The following is a 23022-nucleotide window of genomic DNA, read 5'->3' on the forward strand; positions in this document are numbered from 1 at the left end:
ATCTATGTCATTAACCATACAAGAAAGAATCTGTTCTTTTAGCTCAATGATCATTTCTAAAGTCTATGTTTTCTGATATCTTTTCTCTTGGAATACTGTCCAAGGAAACAAGAGAAATCAGATTCTACTTCTGATCACCATTTAAAAGTCAAATTTTCTGTCAAGGGTTACTCTGAATTGTCTTTTAGGTAAAAAGAAAAATTAGTGATAAAAATATTTAATATGTAGCAACTATAATTTTTTTTTAATAGCAACTATAAAAAGTGTTCTGTACTGTTTTTTTTTAATTTAAGGGATATGGTTACGCTATACAACCAATACTCTCTCTAAAAAATGCTTGTGTGTTTAAAAATCTGTCTGTGGGCACATGAATCAAATTCAGTCAGTAAACAGCTGTTACTTGAACAAAAGACCAAACACATTCATAATCGATACCTGGTACAATACCCCCACCATACACATGCAAGGTGATCATAAGTGTATCTTTTAAAAAGATTTCCATAAAGGAAGACACATATAAACCAGCTCAAGGCAGTGAAAGTAAAAGTGTTAGTTGCTCAGTTGCAACCCCATGAACTGCAGCCGTCCAGGCTCCTCTGTCCATGGAATTCTCCAGGCAAGAATACTGGAGTGGGTAGCCATTTCCTTTTCCAGGGAATCTTCCTGACCCATGGATTGAACTCACGTCTCCTGCATTGCAGGCCGATTCTTTACCATCTCAGCCACCAGGGAAGCCCCAATAAAACACACCTGCAAAGCACAATAAGTTGATGCACAACAACAACAAGAAGTTTTGACTGAAATTAACATACTTATGTATACCCCTGTGTAAATACCGCACTTTTTAGTTTTAATTCTGAATTAGGGCTTCCCCGGTAGCTCAGCTGGTAAAGAATCCACCTGAAATGCAGGAGACCTGGGTTCGATACCTGGGTTGGGAAGACCCCCTGGAGAGGCCATGGCAATCCACTCCAGTATTCTTGACTGGAGAATCCCCATGGACAGAGGAGTCTGGCGGGTTGCAAAGAGACAGACACAACTGAGCAACTAAGCACAGCACAGCACAGGTAATAATTAGTAAATCCCCATTAACAGAGGAGCCTGGTGGGTTATAGTCTATGGGGTCGCAAAGAGTCAGACATGACTGAGAGACTAAGCATGTGAGATAAGGGGTTAATATACAAAATATATAAATAACTCATACACCTCACCATCCAGAAAAACACACATATTTAAAAAATGGGTAGAGGTCCTGAACAGATATTTTTCCAAAGAAGACATCCAGATGGACATCAGGCATAAGAAAAGACGTTCAACATCACTAATCATCATGGAAATGCAACTCAAAACTACAATGATTTATCACATTTGTCAGAATGACTATTACCAAAAAGACAACAAATAGCAAGTGTTGGTGAGGATGTGGAGAAAAGGGAATCCTTGGTGTACTATGAGTGGAAATTTAAATTGGTACAGCCACTATGGAAAATAGTATGGAAGTTCCTTAAAAAATTAAAAATAGGACTACCATACAACCCAGCAAGTTAACTTCTGGGAATTTTTTTGAGGAAAACAAAAGCACTAATTTGAAAATACATATGCACCACTGTGTCCACTGCCTCATTAGTAATAGTCAAGCTATGAAAACAATCTCAGCATCCATCAACAGATGAATGGATAAAGATGTGGTATATGTGCAGAACAGAATATTATTCAGTCATAAACAAGAATGAAATCTTGCCATTTCTCATAACATGAATGGTCGTAGAGGGTATTATGCTAAGTGAAATAAGTCAGATACAGAAAGGTAAATATTGTGTGATTTCACTTATAAGTGGAACCTAAAAAAACAAAACAAAAAAGAACAAATAGACTAAGAGGTATAAACTTCCAGTTATAAAATAAGTAAGTCACAAGGATCTAATGTACAGCATAGGGAATATAGTCAGTAATATTGTAGTAACTTTATATGGTGATAGACAGTAACTGGACTTATTATGACCACTTTGTATAAAAATACTGAACCACTACAATATACACCTGAAACTAATACAATATTGTTAAATCAAGTAAATAAAAAGAATAACTATTAGAATGTACTGGGAAGCCACCAAAAGCAGGCAAAAAGCCTGAGACTACTTTGGAAAGACAAAGGCAATAAAGAGTAAGAATTTTGAGTTTGTGGCTTTTTGCCTAAGGGTGCTCCCAATACCCCTTCTGCTCCAGTAACAGAAATATCAGTCTTACTGCGTACAGGACACAGTCAGGGTTGATGCAATGGCTGGAAATTTAGAGGAGTAATCCTTGAAGGAAGAGACCTGCAGAAAGGCTAAAATACACAATTTGAGTAGACAATGTTAAGTATCCCAGGCCAACAAGCATGTACAATGGAGAGTCTGAGGAGCTCGCCAGACAGTAAGCACACATGAGAGAGGAGTTATGAAAGAAAAAACTTAAAGAAGCTTTAGAATGCAATTCCTTCACTGAAGTATTTAATTAAATTATATCATTTAACAAGAGTGCCTCCTTAGTGGTAAAATTATTGGCTACATTACCAATATTACTGCAACCACAGAATCTACTGCAAAAAGTGGAAATATCAATAAGGTGTTCTATTGGACCAAATCTCAAGCTTTTCAAAAAAAAAAAAAATCCACCCTAATCTTTCAAGACCATCGGACCACACAGCAGCACTTTTGGAGCTCTAGGTAAGGCTCCTAAATACAGCATCTCAATTAAAAATCACCAGAAAAAATTTTATTAAGCTATTTAAAAATAACTGTAATAATTTCAACCAGTAACATTTCTTTAGATGAGAGTGCAGCTTCTAAGGTGTAGGCCGACAATGATTTAAACAAAGAAGGAAGGCATTTTAGTAAAAGCAAGTAAGATCTTTGATTGACAGTTTTAGAAGAAGGTTAAAAATTCAAAAGGAGCGACTGCATGTGGCTCAGAACCTAAAAGCCTTTTTCTCCTCCCAACAGAAGCACAGTCTCAAGTAATAACTAGTTGCCATGGAGATAAGAAACTAGAGAGATCAGAGAACTCAATTTGCAGTTAAATAGGCTGGAAACAAACGTTACTACTTGGTGAAGGGAAACGATTAAAAATATACATGACTGCCAGAGGGAATCTTTTTCACCTAGCATTTCCCAACCTCATTAATGAATAAGAAGTCTAAAAAACCAAATGAAAACCCAAAGTGTCTTGGATTGAACCCATTAAATAAACATAATTCAGGATTTCAAACATTATCACAATCCTTCCTATTCTGTATGACTTTGATTCTTCAATGGTACTTGTTAGTAAATACTGGAATGAGGCTAAAATTGTGTTCAAGGACAAACTACTATAACTGAGGGGACTGGAAATTCAATGGGGAAAAAAAGCATGACAAATGGAAAGGTAAACAGATTAAGAAACAGATTCAACTGCTGAAAATCTGGATTTTGAAAAATCTTTTCACAACCATTGAATACCTTTGTGAGTGCTGTAAAGGGCTGCAAACGTCACCGTGAAGAAAGTTGTGGAGTATTTCCCAGCATTAACTAAATGAGGAAAGGCTCTTTTTGTGTCTCGGTATCGGCGCAGGCACTGGATAAAGCGAAGCCAAGCAGGAATGCACTGAACAATAGCCCGCACACCATATGAATATTTGTGGCAAATTTCTGGTTCTGTGAAGATTTCAAAGAAGAAAAGTTTAAAATTAAAAAAAAAATTGTTCACATCATTTAGCCATATACTGTAACCATTAAGAAGTCTTTAAGAGCAAGGAACCTGCTTTTCAAAATCATTTTTTTCTTTGCAACTATTATATTAAACTTTTTAGTGATCGGTAAGCCGAGGAGAGAAGGTGAAGTACACAGTGGGAACTTATAAAAATCTGCCGACACAGATCTACAGTTTTGTAATCTATGCCTTTGTGTACGTGCTCAGTCATGTCTGACTCTTTGTGACCACACAGACTGTAGCCCGCCAAGCTCCTCTGTCCATGGGATTCTTCAGGCAAGAATACTGGAGTGGGTTGCCATTCCCTTCTCCAGAGGATCTTCCCAGCCCAGGGATTGAACTCAGGTCTCCTGCATTGGCAAGCGGATTCTTTACTGTTGGAGCCACCTGGGAAGGCCCCTTTGTAATCAGCTTTGTATAGTTTTACTACACTCCTTCTCTGGAGGAGTGTAGTAAAACTATAAGACAATTAGAAGTTGAGTACACTAATCAAAGAGGAAAAAAAGTGAGCTCTGCAACCTGAAACATCTGGAAAACCTACAAATATCACTGTTGATGACAGTCAGTTTTATGAACTCCAAACCACTACAACATATCCATTATAGGTTGTTCACACTCTTGTTCTTTAAAACAAACAAAACAAACAACAACAGCAACAACAACAAAAAAACAAAGAGCAGAGTTTACATTTTTAAAATGAGAAGAACAGAGTTGGTAAATCAATTTTCTTCAAATTCTGGAAATGTATCATAGTGGCTCAATATACAACAGAGTTGTGATTTGCTGGAAGTTAATGAAAATCTGTGTTGGCGCTGGCATCATTAACTTTCATTAGTCAGATGTTATACCGAGTCTATCTAAATTTGGTCTTCATCATTAAGGCAAAATTCCCTAATAACTAGAATACCTGGCATAAGCTACAGTTAAGAGTGACAAAAAGACCCAAAAGAAAAACAAGGTCTCCAATAAGAACTAAAAAACAGTCTCTAATGACTTGCTCAAAGCACTTGATCTAATTTCTAAATAATCAGTATTTTTGATCATCATAAAGCAATACTGTGATGGCAATTGTTGACACTAGAGCATCTGTGATATAATTATCAATGTACTAGAAGTTTTTTAGTTTTAGAATTCTTTAAATGTAAGTTGTAAATCTCCTGGCAAATGAGTGGCTAAAATTATAATATATAATTTAAGAGCCAAATTATATCAGATAAAGATATGCTAAAACAGTGCCAAGTACATTTAATTAAGTTTGTAATATTATTGCATGAGCTTAAATTTCTCAGTTATCATTCCCAATATTTCTTGGTTTACACTGGCAGTTCAGTAGTGTGGATGCACATTCATATCCTACCTTCTGAATCATTTGGCAACAGGCCCTCACTTTCATCCCATTTGAGCTCAAAACTGTAGAAGCAGATCATATATTCCAGGTCCATCAGTATCACTGACAGGCTGTTCAGCTGATCGGCCAGCCAGAAATCAGCAAAGCCCACCTTATGGAAGGGGGCTGTAAATACTCGAAACTAGGAGAAAGAAAAAAATCAGAAAACAAAGAAACAAGAAAAGTCATATTAAATTTATCTAATTTGTGTCTGACTCTGCAGCATGACTTAGTTGATAAAATGGAAACCAATGAACCAATCACAAACACAGGGACCTGGCAACAATAGCTAGGTTCAAAATTAGTAATGAAAAAAATGAATTGAATAGATCACTAAGAAAGAAATTAAAAGGGTGGGGCGGGAGGAAGGCAGAAAGAGCAAGAGTCAAAAAACAGAAAGCAGAGGTGGGAAGAGCTGAAGTTGAAAGCAGAGAGAATGGCAGAAATGCACTGAGAGGACATTTACCATTAAGGTCTAAGATAAATTTGCTGGAGACCCATGTGCTATGATTATTTCTGGAATATTCTCCCATCTTAGCTAACTGAAAACAAAGCTCTTCTTTGCCTACAAAAGGTAGGAAGGGAAAGATAGTACCTTGGCTGCTGCGGCTGCTGCTAAGTCACTTCAGTCGTGTCCGGCTCTTGTGCAACCCCATAGATGGCAGCCCACCAGGCTCCCCCGTCCCTGGGATTCTCCAGGCAAGAGTACTGGAGTGGGTTGCCATTTCCTTCTCCAGTACCTTGGCTGAAGTATGTCTTATTCCCTAACCAAAGTCACTTTCATTTCGCTAATGCCATGGCAATGATCATATCTGTCTTAAAATTATGTCACAAAAATCAGCCCACATCCCACTATTATGAAAACAATGATAAATAAATTCAGGTTATATGTCTTGAACACTATTCCATGCTGCGTATTTTTCTCATGATGCATTTCTTATAATCCATTAACTATAACAAATTCTATGTGCTAGGTGTTATCCATACCCCCATTTTACAGAAGATAATGCCTTCTAACCCTGTTTTGTGGAAGCCTGTTTACCACTGCAAAGGAAAATCCTGGCATCGCAGAGGGAGGAGTTAAGACACCTATCACCAGAAAGAAGCTCAAACAGTACCAACTTGCCTTGAAAGGCCTTGAGTGAAGTGAAGATGGGATGAAGGCAGCTTTCCTTCTTACCCTGTTAGACACTTTCTGTCTCACACAGGTGAAAATGAACTCCTAAACAAGGAATTCTAAGCAACTGTTTCGAGAAAATGAGTCTATAGCTCCCCTGCCATCAAGGTATTTAATAGACATATCTAGCCTGGGAGACTATGGCCCTCTTCTCTCAGACTTGGCTGGTTCTTTCTATCCTTTCTCTAAATAATTTCTTTGATTATTTCAGGGAAACAATAAACGGTTTTGTTACAAATCAATCCTGGGCAACAGCTATCCTCGAGCTTTAAAAATTAGAGCAGGGGTATGCAGGACACAATATACACTTTAAAACATTACTTTCTGGAGCTGACATATTTTGAGTCCATGGTTCAATCTTTTGATCACTTGCTTACTCTTTCAGTAAGCCAGAAAAGATATTATCATCTGCAACCATAAGCTCCAGATACAGCAAACTTTTTTTTTTTTTTTTTGCAGGTAGGGTGGGGTAGGAGGTGTTAGGGATTGATATGTTAATCATTTATGCACAAAGAGGTTCTGGCACCAGTTTGTATAATATTTTAAGAAACTCTAGGTATAGAATGGATTTAAAGGATTCCAAGAGAGAGAAACAAGAGAACAAGTTATGATATAACAGCAAAGGATCAGGAAGTCTAACTCAGTCTCTAGTCATAAACAAAGAAACAGAGGGATGGACTAGAAAAGGAAAGGAGTAACATAAAATAGAAACTGGGAGGAAGGGAAAATTTACAGAAGAGAGAAGATGAAAAAATAAAGAAAGGAGGGAGTGGTCAATGTTTGTATAAGGAACCAATGAACTTAATCATAGTCATTCATGCATTTAACAAAGATTCATTAAGTATTTATTACATGTCAGGCATTGTGAAAGTACTGAATAAATAAAACATGGCCTGTACCACCCACAATCCCTTTGGGCAAATAAACACCAAAAGAAATACTGACAGCACCATGTAGTAACTGCTATTACAGGTAAGCAAACGAAATATCCTGGAAATATTTAAAAAGAAGTGAGCAAGTAGTTTGTTCAGAGGTGTAGTGAGCAGAGATGAAGATGAAAATAAACAGAACATACTTAATTCCCTGATAAGTCAGGCCCTAACACATGGTCAAACTCATCTTAGATTTATCTGAATTCTCCCTTTTAAGTGAGAATTCTCCTTCCTTTCTTATTCTGGCTAAGGTCTTTCAAGTTCTACTTTGCTTTGATTTTAATTAAAATAACTGAGAAACAGTATTAAGAAAGCTAGAAACAATCTGGATATCGGATGTTTTACCCACATACACAAAAAGGCCACTAATAAGTCACTACAAAGAATATATGTTCTCATCATCTTTGAATTAATGTAGACAAATAGTTAAGGAGATGAAGTCTTAATTTCTACTTATAGATAATCACATTCTTTCAAATCTGATTTTAAGATTCCATTAGTTGATCTACTAATCAAAGTTAAACATCTTACATAAAATGACTACCAGGTCTGTTAAATGGTAGTCTTTAAAAACACAGGTTATGGAGCCAGAATGCCTGAGCTTAATCCCATCTCCATCACATCCTGGCTGCATGACCTTATTTAAGTTCTTTGAACTTAGGTTTTCTCATTATAAAATGTGGATTAATAGTAGTTCCAATCTCATGGTTTATTAAAAGGAATAAAATAATTGATGAGGAAGGAATGGCAACCCACTCCAGTATTCCCACCTGGAGAATCCCATGGACAGAGGAACCTGACGGGCGACAGCCCATGGGGTCGCAAAGAGTTGGACAGGACTGGGCGACTAACACACACAAAATAATTGATACACATAAAAATGCCAGACAATGCATTATTAAATGAGAACATTTCTGTACTTATACCAGAGATATGTGTATTTTATTATACAACTAAAGAAAATATTAGAAAAACCAATTCCAAAATAATATAGGAAAATACTCTAATTTAAAAACTTAATGCAGACTTCTATAAGAATAAGTTGATATTTTTGTTTAGAAAATCTGAGGCATTTTTTTATGCTTCTTAATTGGATTACAATGAGGACAAATACAGATCTGGATAGAGGATATATGAACTAATGAATGTAAAGAAACTGTATTAGTTTGACACATAATACTAATATCAAAACAAATCAATTTCTTAAAAATTTTGTTCTATTGGGGAGAGGAATAACATATCAATTCAAATTAAAATATGAATATAAATGGTGCCTAGTGCCTACCACTATGGCCAGGTGACATGTTCTTCTTCCATAAAAAATTAAAGAAAAAAACAGGAAAGGGAAATATAATTTATTTTAGGATGAAGCTTTCAAAACAGCTGTATCAGGGAAACATAACTGTATTAGAAACATCCTTGATAATTCACTAGAAATAAATCTAAGGATAATTTTCTCAGTGAGATTTGAATTAAAAATAAGTCAATGTCAGTTCAGTTCAGTCGCTCAGTCGTGTCCGACTCTTTGCGACCCCATGAATCATAGCACGCCAGGCCTCCCTGTCCATCACCAACTCTTGGAGTTTACCCAAACCTATGTCCATCGAGTTAGGGATGCCATCCAACCATCTCATCCTCTGTCGTCCCCTTCTCCTCCTGTCCCCAATCCTTCCCAGCATTAGGGTCTTTTCCAATGAGTCAACTCTTCCCATGAGGTGGCCAAAGTATTGGAGTTTCAGCTTCAACATCAGTCCTTCCAATGAACACCGAGGACTGATCTCCTTTAGGATGGACTGGTTGGATCTCCTTGCAGTCCAAGGGACTCTCAAGAGTCTTCTCCAATACCACAGTTCAAAAGCATCAATTCTTTGGCATTCAGCTTTCTTCATCGTCCAACTCTCATGTCCATACATGACCACTGGAAAAACCATAGCCTTGACTAGACGGACCTTTGTTGGCAAAGTAATGTTTCTGCTTTTAAATATGCTATCTAGGTTGGTCATAACCTTCCTTCCAAGGAGTAAGCGTCTTTTAATTTCATGGCTGCAATCACCATCAGCAGTGATCTTAGAGCCCAAAAAAATAAAGTCTGACACTGTTTCCACTGTTTCCCCATCTATTTCCCATGAAGTGATGGGACCAGATGCCATGATCTTAGTTTTCTGAACGTTGAGCTTTTTAAGCCAACTTTTTCACTCTCCTCTTTCACCTTCATCAAGAGGCTCTTTAGTTCTTCTTCACTTTCTGCCATAAGGGTGGTGTCATCTGCATATCTGAGGTTATTGATATTTCTCCCGGCAATCTTGATTCCAGCTTGTGCTTCATCCAGCCCAGCGTTTCTCATGACGTACTCTGCATATAAGTTAAATAAGCAGGGTGACAATATACAGCCTTGACGTGCTCCTTTTCCTATTTGGAACCAGTCTGTTGTTCCATGTCCGGTTCTAACTGTTGCTTCCTGACCTGCATATAGGTTACTCAAGAGACAGATCAGATGGTCTGATATTCCCATCTCTTTCAGAATTTTCCAGTTTATTGTGATCCACACAGTCAAAGGCTTTGGCATAGTCAATAAAGCAGAAATAGATGTTTTTCTGGAACTCTCTTGCTCTTTTGATGATCCAGCGGATGTTGGCAATTTGATCTCTGGTTCCTCTGCCTTTTCTAAAACCAGCTTGAACATCTGGAAGTTCATGGTTCACGTATTGCTGAAGCCTGGCTTGGAGAATTTTGAGCATTACTTTACTAGCATGTGAGATAAGTGCAATTGTGCGGTAGTTTGAGCATTCTTTGGCATTGCCTTTCTTTGGGATTGGAATGAAAACTGACCTTTTCCAGTCCTGTGGCCACTGCTGAGTTTTCCAGATTTGCTGGCATATCGAGTGCAGCACTTTCACAGAATCATCTTTCAGGATTTGAAATAGCTCAACTGGAATTCCGTCACCTCCACTAGCTTTGTTCGTAGTGATGCTTTCTAAGGCCCACTGGACTTCACATTCCAGGATGTCTGGCTCTAGGTGAGTGATCACACCATTGTTATTATCTGGGTCATGAAGATCTTTTTTGTACAGTTCTTCTGTGTATTCTTGCCACCTCTTCTTAATATCTTCTGCTTCTGTTAGGTCCATATCATTTCTGTCCTTTATCGAGCCCATCTTTGCATGAAATGTTCCCTTGGTATCTCTAATTTTCTTGAAGAGATCTCTAGTCTTTCCCAATCTGTTGTTTCCCTCTATTTCTTTGCACTGATCGCTGAGGAAGGCTTCTATCTCTCCTTCCTATTCTTTGGAACTCCGCATTCAGATGAGAATATCTTTCCTTTTCTCCTTTGCTTTTCGCTTCTGTTCTTTTCCCAGCTATTTGTAAGGCCTCCTCAGACAGCCATTTTGCTTTTTTGCATTTCTTTTTCAAGGGGATGGTCTTGATCCCTGTCTCCTGTACAATGTCACAGACCTCTGTCCATAGTTCATCAGGCACTCTGTCTATCAGATCTAGTCCCTTAAATCTATTTCTCACTTCCACTCTATAATCATAAGGGATTTGATTTAGGTCATACCTGAATGGTCTAGTGGTTTTCCCTACTTTCTTCAGTTTAAGTCTGAATTTGGCAGTAAGGAGTTCATGATCTGAGCCACAGTCTGCTCCTGGTCTTGTTTTTGCTGACTGTATAGAGCTTCTCCATCTTTGGCTGCAAAGAATATAATCAATCTGATTTCGATGTTGACCATCTGGTGATGTCCATGTGTAGAGTCTTCTCTTGTTTTGTTGGAAGAGGGTGTTTGCTAGGACCAGTGCGTTCTCTTGGCAAAACTCTATTAGCCTTTGCCCTGCTTCATTCTGTACTCCAAGGCCAAATTTGCCTGTTACGCCCGGTGTTTCCTGACTTCCTACTTTTGCATTCCAGTCCCCTATAATGAAAAGGACATCTTTTCTGGGTGTTAGTTCTAAAAGGTCTTGTAGGTCTTCATAGAACTGTTCAACTTCAGCTTCTTCAGTGTTACTGGTCGGGGCATAGACTTGGATTACTGTGATATTGAATGGTTTGCCTTGGAAACGAACAGAGATCATTCTGTCATTTTTGAGATTGCATCCAAGTACTGCATTTCAGACTCTTTTGTTGACCATGATGGCTACTCCATTTCTTCTAAGGGATTCCTACCCACAGTAGTAGATATAATGGTCATCTGAGTTAAATTCACCCATTCCAGTCCATCTTAGTTCGCTGATTCCTAGAATGTTGACGTTCACTCTTGCCATCTCCTGTTTGACCACTTCCAATTTGCCTTGATTCATGGACCTAACATTCCAGGTTCCTATGCAATATTGCTCTTTACAGCATCAGACTTTGCTTCTATCACCAGTCACATCCACAGCTGGGTATCGTTTTTGCTTTGGCTCCATCCCATCATTCTTTCTGGAGTTATTTCTCCACTGATCTCCAGTAGCATAACGGGCACCTACCGACCTGGGGAGTTCATCTTTCAGTGTCCTATCTTTTCGCCTTTTCATACTGTTCATGGGGTTCTCAAGGCAAGAATACTGAAGTGGTTTGCCATGCCCTTCTCTAGTGGACCACATTCTGTCAGACCTCTCCACCATGACCCATCCGTCTTGGGCGGCCCCACACGGCATGGCTTAGGTCAATTAATATTAAAATAACCTAGAAATATTTTTTACTATTTACAATTATTACAAATACAACAAACCACAATGCTTCTTTCTGTATGTCACTGCTTCTGACAGTATATTTTACTATTCTCTTATTTCTTCTTCTAATATTACTGCCAACCTATTCCATCAACAAGTTCTCATTTATTAACACACAACAGATGTACAGATAAATATCTACTCAATGGGGAATCATTCTGTTAATAAGAATAACTGGTCATGCATGAATCATAGCAGCTTCCTATTTAAACAAAGAAGGATGCACTGGGGAAATGCTCACTTAGCACATAATGTACACAACTGTACTATTTTGTTATTGTAATGATGCAATCATATTAACACCTGAGTTTTCTAAGTCTTCCAAATCTCATCCGAAATAACTTTATAGAGATTTCACAATAATTTAGGAAGGAAAAATAGGTGTTTATAATTTTGAAGTTATTTCCTTGTAACCAGAAGAATATTACATTTTATGAAAATAACACAAAATCCAGAAATAAAATGACAACCTCAAAATAAGAAAGGTAATCTAATATTGTTGTAGTAACTGGAAATGATTTATTTTTAGTACAAATTTCAAAAGAGAAAAAAAAATGGTCCAAATTTTTGTCTTAAAAAAAAAAGTCCTCGAAAAAGCATGTTTTTGTAGATGATGACAAAACACATTAAAGGTGATGATATGACTTATTACACACCTCAACAGCTGAATTCCATACTCAGAATACAAACTTAAAATTAGGCCCAATGGTGCTATACTTAAAGGGAATGATTTGCTATTTAGTTATTTATATTCAGTCAAGTTTGTGGAAAAGAGAGAGACTCTTAATTTCAAATAAATACAAATAAACTGGGCCATTTTCTTTTCCATATTGCTATAAATACTTACTTATATTGGAACATAGGTTGCTTTTAATTTGTTTAGTGCTTACTATTTTTTTTAAGAGAAAGGTCATATTTTATATCTTTAGATTTAAAAAATTTAGTTAATGCTATATGTAAAGAGTATATTGCTAAGCACAACAACAAAAATTCTGCTAACCCTAAGGGGCATACAAAAGGAAAAAGAAATAAAAATTATAGTTTTCAAGGCAGTATTACTTCACAAAGTTAAAAAAAAAAGTGAGGTAGTAATTATGGGAATTTTGAAAGTTTTTGGAAACTGGTCAATTACTAATTTTCACTCTGTTAGTTGTATTTTATAATCTATGAAATAATTATATTAAAACATTCTCAACTGATTTTCAAACAGAGTTGGTTAAATTTGAGAGTAAGCAGGAGTTCCTTCCCAGAGCAATGTTTACAATATCCCAAAATGTATAATAAAGCTATCATTTTTGCAGGAAATTTCATATCCTAATGCTAAGACTGCTTGATTTTGAGATTAAGAAATAAGTAAAATGGAATTTAAAAAATTAATTTCTCAAACTAAACTTGGAGATCTAACAAGATAATCCTACTGCTTTTAGAGACCCAATACTTCACAAAAATAAAAATATTTGACTACTTATGGTAATTTAACAGGTATATAATAGTTTAACCACTTAAAAAAAAGGAAACAAAGTACTACATGTTATCACAGTTGATTAAATAATCTGTAAAGTAATTAATTATGAATTATTACCACTTTCCAAAATCACTGTAATATCTCAACACTCTATTCCATTATGGAGGAAAAAAAAATGCATGAGTGCTTTCCTTGGGGCCACTGTACTGCACAATGCACAACATCAGGTGTACCAGTTACACTGCGTTCTTTGCTCCTAGAGCTGGGGTACCACTCATTTAAACTACAATGTGAACATGACTTCTGAAGTTGGGTAATACAGGAGTTTTGTTTTCATTCTGGAGAAAGCCAATGACCAATATATCACTCTACAAGTGATACAAAATTTCTGGACTTACCAGCAGTTTAAGCAGCCAAAACCGGGATTTATAATAGAAAGTTTTGGTGGGGTTGATGAGAAAGAAAACCATAAATCCATAAAGGGCAAGTGGGTACACATATGTGGGGATGACACTAATTGGAGCAAAGAAGCAAGCCAGAAGGCTCAGGCACCACAATATCCCAAGGAATCCAGCAATCTGATAAAGGATGGGAAAGACAAAAACAAAGAAAATTATTTTTATTTTTACCATTACATAGAAAATCTTTAACAAAACAAAGATAAGAAAAATGGTTTAATTATTACATTAACAGTCCTCTTCAAATAGAAAATAGAGTTTAGTATCCACTAAACCAGCCACATAGCTAATGAAAACTGTATTCATAGGATATTATATCTGGTTTGATTACCTCAAAGAGATGCTGATGAGACAAATTGCTTCTTGGATTAAGTTCAAAGATGAGCACATGATTCACTCCAGCCTGTCTCCAACCATACGTGTTGATGCCCAGTAGAAAAAGGAATTCAATCAGAAGAAAGCCACCCCGATAGATTCTTATCAAGGGCCATATATTTCTATCTGTTTCAAGTTTAAATATAGCTGAAAGAATATCAATTAACTGGTTAGTCAGAAAATCTGCAACATGTCCTTTAACTGTCTTTTCTCTTCTCAATGATATAGCCCTGGCAGAGGAATTTTTAATACTCAAAATGCGATCCTAGGTTATTTCAAGAGCCTGATAAACTTGCTTCAAGGTTCTTTTCTTCACTGCACTCTGCAAAATTCTACCAGAATAATTTTCTGGAAAATTTGACTTTCAGCCTACTTGTCCATGGTGAAATAGCTTAGAACCATCAGCTCAGCCGAGAATTTCTGGCATGACAAAACTTCCTTGGCTTTCATTTGGCCATCATTGAGCTGGATATAGTAATGTCTACCTCAGAGTTACTATGAAAATTATAAGAAACAGTATACATGAAAGCAATCTGAAAGTTGAAATGTCATATAAATGACAACAATATTTATAGAATGTTTATTTACTACATGCTAAGGACTGTACCTTTACATATAACAATTTATCTAATCTTCACAATGGCTCTGTGAGTTAAAAACTATTATCTCCATTTGATTGACAAGGAAACTACAGCACAGAGAAGTTAAATAATTTGCTCAGCGTTACCACGGAGAAGGCAATGGTACCCCACTCCAGTACTCTTGCCTGGAAAATCCTATGGAGGGAGGGGCCTGGTGGGCTGCAGTCCAGGGGGTCGTGAAGAGTCAGACACGACTGAGCGACTTCACTTTCACTTTTCACTTTCATGCACTGGAGAAAGAAATGGCAACCCACTCCAGTGTTCTTGCCTGGAGAATCCCAGGGACGGGGGAGCCTGGTGGGCTGCCATCTATGGGGTTGCACAGAGTCGGACACAACTTAAGAGACTTAGCAGCAGTAGCAGAGTTACCAAGCTAGTATAGGGCAGTGCCAAGATTTTAACTCAGTTTTGCTCCAAAGCCCAAACTCTTAAATTACTGCATTCAACTGTCCATATGTCCATACAAATGTTCAGTATCACTACTATCCTACAGCTCTCTAATAATTATAATGTTCAAACATGTGAGCCTCACTATTCAAGTTCCTCACAATCTCATCTCCAACTCACTTCCCCCAAACTTATGCCATAGTGTCCCTAAATTAATTCTCACCGCCTGATAAATTTTATTATTGTTTGAACAAATTCACTTTTCATATCTACTTAAGTTGCTCCCTGTACTTGAAACGGCCTTTTTCCTTCTTTGACCAATTCTATTTCTACATTATTTAAGAGTCATATTCTCATCTGTTCATAAATTGACTGAATCAATATGTTTCACTTTGAGCCTATATGCCAAAAATTTCAATTTGGCAACCAATTTCTCAATTTTCCAAGTAACTATAAAATTTACTGTTAGTACTCACTTGAAATTTTATACTTGGAGTCAAATACTATAGACCAGATTTCAAGTCCTAGATTTACTAGGGCATATTTAATTTTTCTAACTCTGTTTCCTTGTTGATCAATGGGGGAGAATATCTATTCTCATAAGTTTGTTAAGAAGAAAATCTGAACAACATAATGGCTAAAACAATGTTTGGCCCATTATGAATATTCAGTATATATCAGTTTCTTTTTCCTTTTACTTGATGAAAATTCATGTTTTCATTAATTTGACAAATGTTTATGGAATGCCCATTATCTATGACATAATTCTAAAACCTGGAGATTCAATAATGAGCAACAGACAAAATAATTGTCTTTAGCAAAGTTCTATTCTGTATAATGTCAGATAAGAATCTTGAAGAAAAAAGTAAAGGGACAAAGACTGTTAGGTGTATTTTAGGTAGGGTGGTCGGAAGATGATAGTTGCAGGAATCTTAAGGAAATAGAGACTGGCTTGTGTGAAGGAAATGGGCCACTATGACTGGAATGAATGACAAGTAAAGTGGCAAAAAGTTATCTAAAGGCATTTGAGGTAGGACTTTGTAGTACTTTGTCAAGATTTAAGCTTTTACTCAGATGTATGAAGCCAATGAAAGGTTTTGGATATAAGTGATACAACCAGACTAATAATTTTAAAGGGCTACTTTATCTGTCATGGGAAGAACAGATTGCAAAGGAGTAAGTATGGTAACAAGATTAGTTAGGTGGTTAAAAGTTTTTTAAAAAATGTGTATATAGTTTTATATACTGATTCCCAAGCAAAGAACACATATACATTACAACAGTCAGGAAACAAAAATAAGTACAAATCCCAAAGAATACAGTTAAACTACTAGAACTAACAAATGCAGCAAAACTGCAGTCTACGAGATCAACACACAAAATTCAGTTGTCCTTACATACACCAGCAATGAACAATCCAATGAAATTTAAAAAATAATTTCAATTACAAGAGATAACAAAAGGGACTTCCCTGGTGGTCCACTGGGTAAGACTCTGTGCTCCCAATGCAGGGGGCTCGAGTTCAATCCTGGGCCAGGGAACTAGATCCCACATGCTGCAACTAAAGGTCCCATGTGCTGAAACTAAGACCTGGCAGAACGGAGCCAAATAAACAAATATTAAAAAAAAAAAGAGCAAACAAAAGAATAAAACATCAAGGAATAAATCTAACCAAGGAGGTGAAAGACTTGTACACTGAAAACTACAAAACACTGCTGAAAGAAATCCCATATTCATGGATTAGAAGACTCGATACTGTTTAAATGACAATGTTACTCAAAGTACTTTACAGATTCAATACAATCTGTATCAAAATTCTAATGGCTCTTTTTTTTTTTTGCAGAGATGAAAAACTGATACCCAAATTCATATGAAATTTTAAGAGGTCCCCAGATAACAGCCAAAGCAATACTGAATAAAAAAGGTGGAGGACTCACAATTCATGACTTCAAATTTTACTCCCAAATAGTACTGGTGTAAACACAGACATACAGACAAATGAAATACAGTGAGAGCTCAGAAAAAAAATTTATACATCTATGGTTGATTGATTTTCAACAAGAGAGCCAAGACTATTCAATGAAAAAGAATATTCTCTTCAACAAATAGTGCAGAGACAATTGGTTATTCACCAACTGGTTATTCACATGCAAAAGAATGAAGTTGACCCCATTCTTCACAGCATGCACAAAAATTAGTTCAAAATGGATGAATGAGCTAAATATAAGAGCTAAAACCATAGAATGCTTAGAAGAAAATATATGGGTAAACCTTTAGAACTTTGGTTTGGATTCAGCAATGGCTTTTTAGATATGACACCAAAAGCATGAGTAACACAACATCAAAAACAGATAAATTGGACTTCACCAAAATTAAAAAATTTGTGTATCAAAGGACATTATCAAGAAAAGAAAAAAGTAATCTAAAAAATGGGAGAAAATATTTGCAAATTATGTATCTGATAAGGGTCTAGTATCCAGAATATATAAAGAACTCAAGCAAATTAGCAATAAGAAGACAACTCAATTAAAAAATGGACAAAGGACTTGGACAGATATTTTTCCAAAGAAAATATACAAACAGCCAATAAGCACATGAAAAGATGTTCAATATCATTAGTCATTGAAAGTGAAAGAAAGAGTTAGTTGCTCAGTTGTGTCTGACTCTTTATAACCCCACGGACTGTAGCCTACCAGGCTCCTCTGTCCATGGAATCCTCCAGGCAAGAATACTGGAGTGGGTAGCCATTTCCTTCTCCAGGGGCTCTTTCTGACTCAGGGAATCAAACTCGGTCTCCTGCATCGCAGTCAGACTCTTTTTTGTCTGAGCCACCAAAATGACTTGGACAGACATTTTTCCCAAGAAAATACATAAACAGCCAATAGACACATGAAAAGTTGCTTAATATCATTAGTCATTAGAAAAATGCAAAGCAAAATCATATAAGTATACTACTTCAAATCCACTAGGATGGCTATAATTTAACAACAACAAAAAAATTCCCAAGTATTGATGAGAATGTGGAGAAAATAGAATCCTCATAAATTGCTGATGGAAATAGAAAATGGAGCGTCTGTAGAAAATAATTTGGTGGCACCTCAGAAGGTTAAAAAGCATTATCATATAATTAAGTAATTCCACTCCTAGATATATATTCAAAAAATTGAAAACTGGTACCCAAACAAATCCATGTATACGTGTATTCAAAGCAGCAAAATTCACATTAGCCAAAAGGGAGAAACAATCCAGCACAGCATATATTCGGTTTTGGTAGATACTGCCAAGTAGTTCTCCAAAGTACTATACCCATTTCCATTCATTCACTTTAATATCTTCATGGTATTCCATCGTATAGGAATAATGTCATATATTTTTTTTAAACAGTTCCTGATAGACATTTGAGACATTCTTAGAGTTTTGCTATTATAAACAAGATGGCAATGAATACCCTCCTTTCATATATGTCTCTGCACTCAGGTACAAGTATGTTTATAAGATAAACTTATAGAAATAATATGTTTAATCAAACTGGTTGTATTATAAATTTTTTATATATACTGCCAAATTTCTGAAGAGACTGCAACAATTAATACTCTTACCACTAGTAGGCAAGTGCTTGCTATTTCACACTCATATGCACTTAAAAAAAATTTTTTTTATTGGAGCATAGTTGACATAAAATGTTGTGTTACTTTCTGCTATACATCAAAGTGAATCAGTCATACATATATTTCTTTTTTATATTCTTTTCTCATATAGGTTACTACAGAGTATTGAATAGTGTTCCTTGTGCTATACAGTAGGTCTTTATTAGTTACCTATTTTATATATAGTAGTGTGTATATGTCAATCTCCCAATTTATCCTTCTCTCCCATCCCCCCCGGTAACCATAAGATTGTTTTTTACATGTATAACTCTTTTTCTGTTTCATAAATAACTTTGTTTATACCATATTTTTAGATCCCACATATAAGTGGTATCATACGATATTTGTCCTTCTTTGTCTGACTTACTTCACTCAGTGTAACAATCTCTAGGTCCATCCACGTTGCTGCAAATGGCATTATTTCATTCTTTTTTATGGCTAATATTCCATTGTATATATGTACCACATCTTCTTTACCCATTCCTCTGTTAATGAACATTTAGGTTGCTTCCATGTCTTGGCTATTGTAAATAGTGCTGCAACGAACACTGGGGTACATGTACCTTTTTGAATTATGGTTTTCTCCAGGTTTATGCCCGGGAGTGGGACTGCTAGATCATATGGTAGCTCTATTTTTAGTTTTTAAGCAACCTCCATACTGTTCTCCATAGTGGCTGTACCAATTTACATTCCCACCAACAGTGTAGAAGGTTTCCCTCATGCACTTTTAGTGGTCAAACTCTTAACTCTGTTCAACCAAAACGTGAAATGTAACATATTATTATTGTATCAATTAAGTATAGGTTACTAGGAGATTACAAGAAAAAGTTTAAAAAAAATCTGAGCAGGTAACTTTTCATATTCATAACACTAAATATCTGGAATATGTGAGTTTCAGACAAATTATTAAATATTAGGTCATGTCCCCTTGAGGAACTACAGCAATTATGCACACTATTTTTTTATGTCAATGTTTGAAAAAAGAATCATGCTTGTACATGCATTACTACTGCTGAGTTTCTCTCTTAATTCTCAACTCTGTTATCTTTTAAGCAACCGCTGGGAGATAAATAAGGATAGACAGCTGGCTTTAACTGTATTTATCCTGCCTCCCTGTCATAGACACACAAAGATTAAACAAAGAAGGGTTCTGAGGGGAGAGAACATAAATGTACGATACTAAGTGCATAAAGCACACATTAGAAAACAAATCAGACTGTCTCACAAGAACACAGGCTACATATATGAAAGAAAACAAACCCTCAACATGTCCCTGAATTTAAACATTTCAATTCATTCACATAAAAAGAATGAAGTTTATTTATCTATGCTTATGTCTTATTTAATGATGGTAATAATGATAACACCATGCTCATCTTGGAAAGGAAAGAAAAAATTTCACACACAGATGAGTAAGGTTTTTCCTATAGAAAGAACAACTGCCATCTCATACGATATATACTTCATATTGATATAGTACTTCACACCTATAAATGTTTTACTTATACCTCTCAGCTGATGTCTATGAACTAGTCTCAAGGTATCTTTTCATTTGTATCATCTAATACTCTTCTTCACCTTAGGTGAATTTACCACTTCTCTCCTTCAAAACTTATTCCTCCTCTTATGCTTCACCCTCTAGAACGGCCAACTAAATCTCTGCTCATCTGTCTCTTTCTCTTGAAATGCCTTTTATTTCATCAATGCCCAGGATAAATACTATTTCTTTCATAAAGTCTCCCCTAAAGCTCTCATTTGAAAGTAATCACTTGTTTTCTTAACCTGTTTAGTAACAATAAGCTTCATGAGGAAAGTAATTCTCTTATTTATCTTAAGACTCAAGGTAGCAAGCCTAATCATAGATATATAAAATTTACTTGTTGAATGAATTCTAATACAATGCTGTAAATTTAAGGTATTAAACTCATTTAACAAGTGAGGAAATTGTTTTGGAGAACTTAAGTGATGTCCTTAAAGCCAATTAACAAATTAACAATTAAATAGTTGAGCTGGGACTGTAACCCAGGTAAGGCCTTTTGAAAATAAGTCTGTGTTTTTCCCATAACAGTTAGCTTGATAATCAAACTAGGGCTAAGTTCTTTTTTATTGTAGTATTTCCGTGCATTCTATGTAAGTAAACTGTATTCATCCCTAAAGATACAGAACTAGATTTAACCTGCACTGAAAAAAAAAAAGCCACAAAAAGACACTGGTAACTATAAGGAGACAAGAGTGGTTGCATAGAGACAAGTTCAGAAGGTTGCTGCAGTATACTAAGCAAATGGCTGTTTAGACAAGGATGGTATTGGTGGGGGTGGACAGATTCAGAACTTTTTTGAGGACAGGGCAACAGGATTTGGTGATGGATTGGAGATGAGTATGAGGGAAAAGGTTAAAGGTTTTTGGCTTAAGAAACTGGTGAGAGGTGATGCTATATGGAACAGAAAGCATATTTAGTGATTAAAAAAATTTGTCCATCTAAGTTTAAGATGCTTATTAGACATCTAAGTAGCCAATGAGGTATCAGTTCAGAGGAAAAAGTATATAAACTTGGGAGTTACTAGCATATAGATGATATTTTAGCCATAGGCTTGAATAAGATCACCTAGCTAGAAAATGCATGTAGAAAGAGAAAGATTTGAACATTAAATCCAGAGGTACCCCCCAATATTTAGATGCCAAAAGAAAAGAATAACTAGCAAAAGAGACTGGGGAAAAACTGCCAGTGAAGTTTAATAAGAAAACCAGCAGAGTGTGGTTTCCCAACAAAATCAACTGAAGAAAAGGTTTCACGGAGTGATACACAATGTCAAATGCTGCTGAGAGGTAAGTCAAATTCTGCTGGGTGGTTTAGTAAGATTATGCCTTCCTTGTTATATCATTTCTTGACATTGGGAATTCCTCCTACCGCTTTATAATTTTTAAATTCTATTGAATAGAATATTATATAACCAAATTTCTTAAAATCATATGCAAAGTAATTGTAAATAGGTGCTAGAAATGATGCAAGAGAGTCTCCAAAATGCAAAGTAAATGAGTGTATTTAGTGTGTAAATTTTGTAATATTTATTTACTGTCATCTGTGATCAAGGGAGCTGAGGTTCTTGATAACTGAACCCTGAAAATGATGGAGAATAGTCATAAACTAGCAATGTTTAAAGGGGTAACTATATCCAAAAGGAAAAATGAGCCAAAATAACCAAACAACACCCACTCTCCCATCATTTATAAAAACAAAAGACTTAGCCCTGACAGATTTCTCTTTCAGTAGCCTGGGCAGTTGGATGGTAGCTTTGTTAGAGGGACAGAATATGACATAAGCAGATCAGCAAGAATAATTTAATTCAAAATTTAAACTACTCACCGGCAAGCACAAGAGTAATATTCAATACAATGAATATTCCACAAAATAGGCCAACTCTAAAAGTAGTCCATGCTGGTGCAGGCTGTAGAGAGAGGGAAATGGCATTTTGAGTACAGGGCAAAATACTGAATACATTAAGCATATAGTACAATAAAATTAGTACTACAGGCCTCAAAGTTCTACAGAGAAAACAGAAATATTTTATGATGGGAATTTTCATAAATCTGAGCTGGAGAATCATCATTATCCAATAATATTAGAACTGAGTTGACTGTTTTAGAAATATGTGTCACTAAATAAAGAAAATTAAGATCTAAAACATCAAATTATATAAACACTGAGTTTTCTTATAAAAAAGATTTAAGTGCAATTTCATTTTTACAATGTGTACATCTTTAAATTTGGGAAGTCAGTATTACTCAATTAGAGTTCACATATTTGGTACTATATAATTAGAGACAATGGTAAAAACAAGAATACTCATTTCTGAGTATTTACAGTATTAAACCAGAGTAACTTCAAGTGAATTTGTAAATATATACTAGAGATTCTCAAGTGAATGGCATTTCAGAATATCATTTCAGAATTGAAAGTGAAAAGTGACAGTGAAATTGCTCAGTTGTGCTGGACTCTTGGTGACCCCACAGACTGAAGCCCACCAGGTTCCACTGTCCATGAGATTTTCCCAGCAAGAATACTGGAGTGGGATGCCACTTCCTTCTCCAGGAATCCTCCCGACCCAGGGATTGAACC

The 23022-nt window shown here is 36.0% G+C and overlaps 1 protein-coding gene across 7 annotated transcripts in view; it reads right to left on the bottom strand.

Annotated features, from left to right (window-relative positions):
* Nucleotides 1-23022, bottom strand: part of XPR1 (xenotropic and polytropic retrovirus receptor 1) — a 201520-nt gene that overhangs the window by 46830 nt on the left and 131668 nt on the right. For 6 of the 7 annotated variants that reach the window (XR_014052377.1, XM_081485833.1, XM_081485831.1 and 3 more), the window contains 5 exons: nucleotides 22270-22351; nucleotides 14187-14377; nucleotides 13796-13975; nucleotides 5087-5258; nucleotides 3480-3674 (listed from right to left, as the gene is read on the bottom strand). Coding sequence is in view for 6 of the 7 variants with exons in the window: in XM_081485833.1 (XP_081341959.1) it covers nucleotides 3480-3674; nucleotides 5087-5258; nucleotides 13796-13975; nucleotides 14187-14377; nucleotides 22270-22351 (820 nt within the window). In the remaining variant the exon portion in view is untranslated. The remainder of the gene's footprint in view (nucleotides 1-3479; nucleotides 3675-5086; nucleotides 5259-13795; nucleotides 13976-14186; nucleotides 14378-22269; nucleotides 22352-23022) is intronic. The other variant, XM_081485837.1, reaches the window with a different exon arrangement.

The sequence above is a fragment of the Giraffa tippelskirchi genome, chromosome 5, assembly GCF_054371585.1.
Source record: "Giraffa tippelskirchi isolate mGirTip1 chromosome 5, T2T-mGirTip1v1.2.pri, whole genome shotgun sequence".
Classification (NCBI taxonomy): domain Eukaryota; kingdom Metazoa; phylum Chordata; class Mammalia; order Artiodactyla; family Giraffidae; genus Giraffa; species Giraffa tippelskirchi.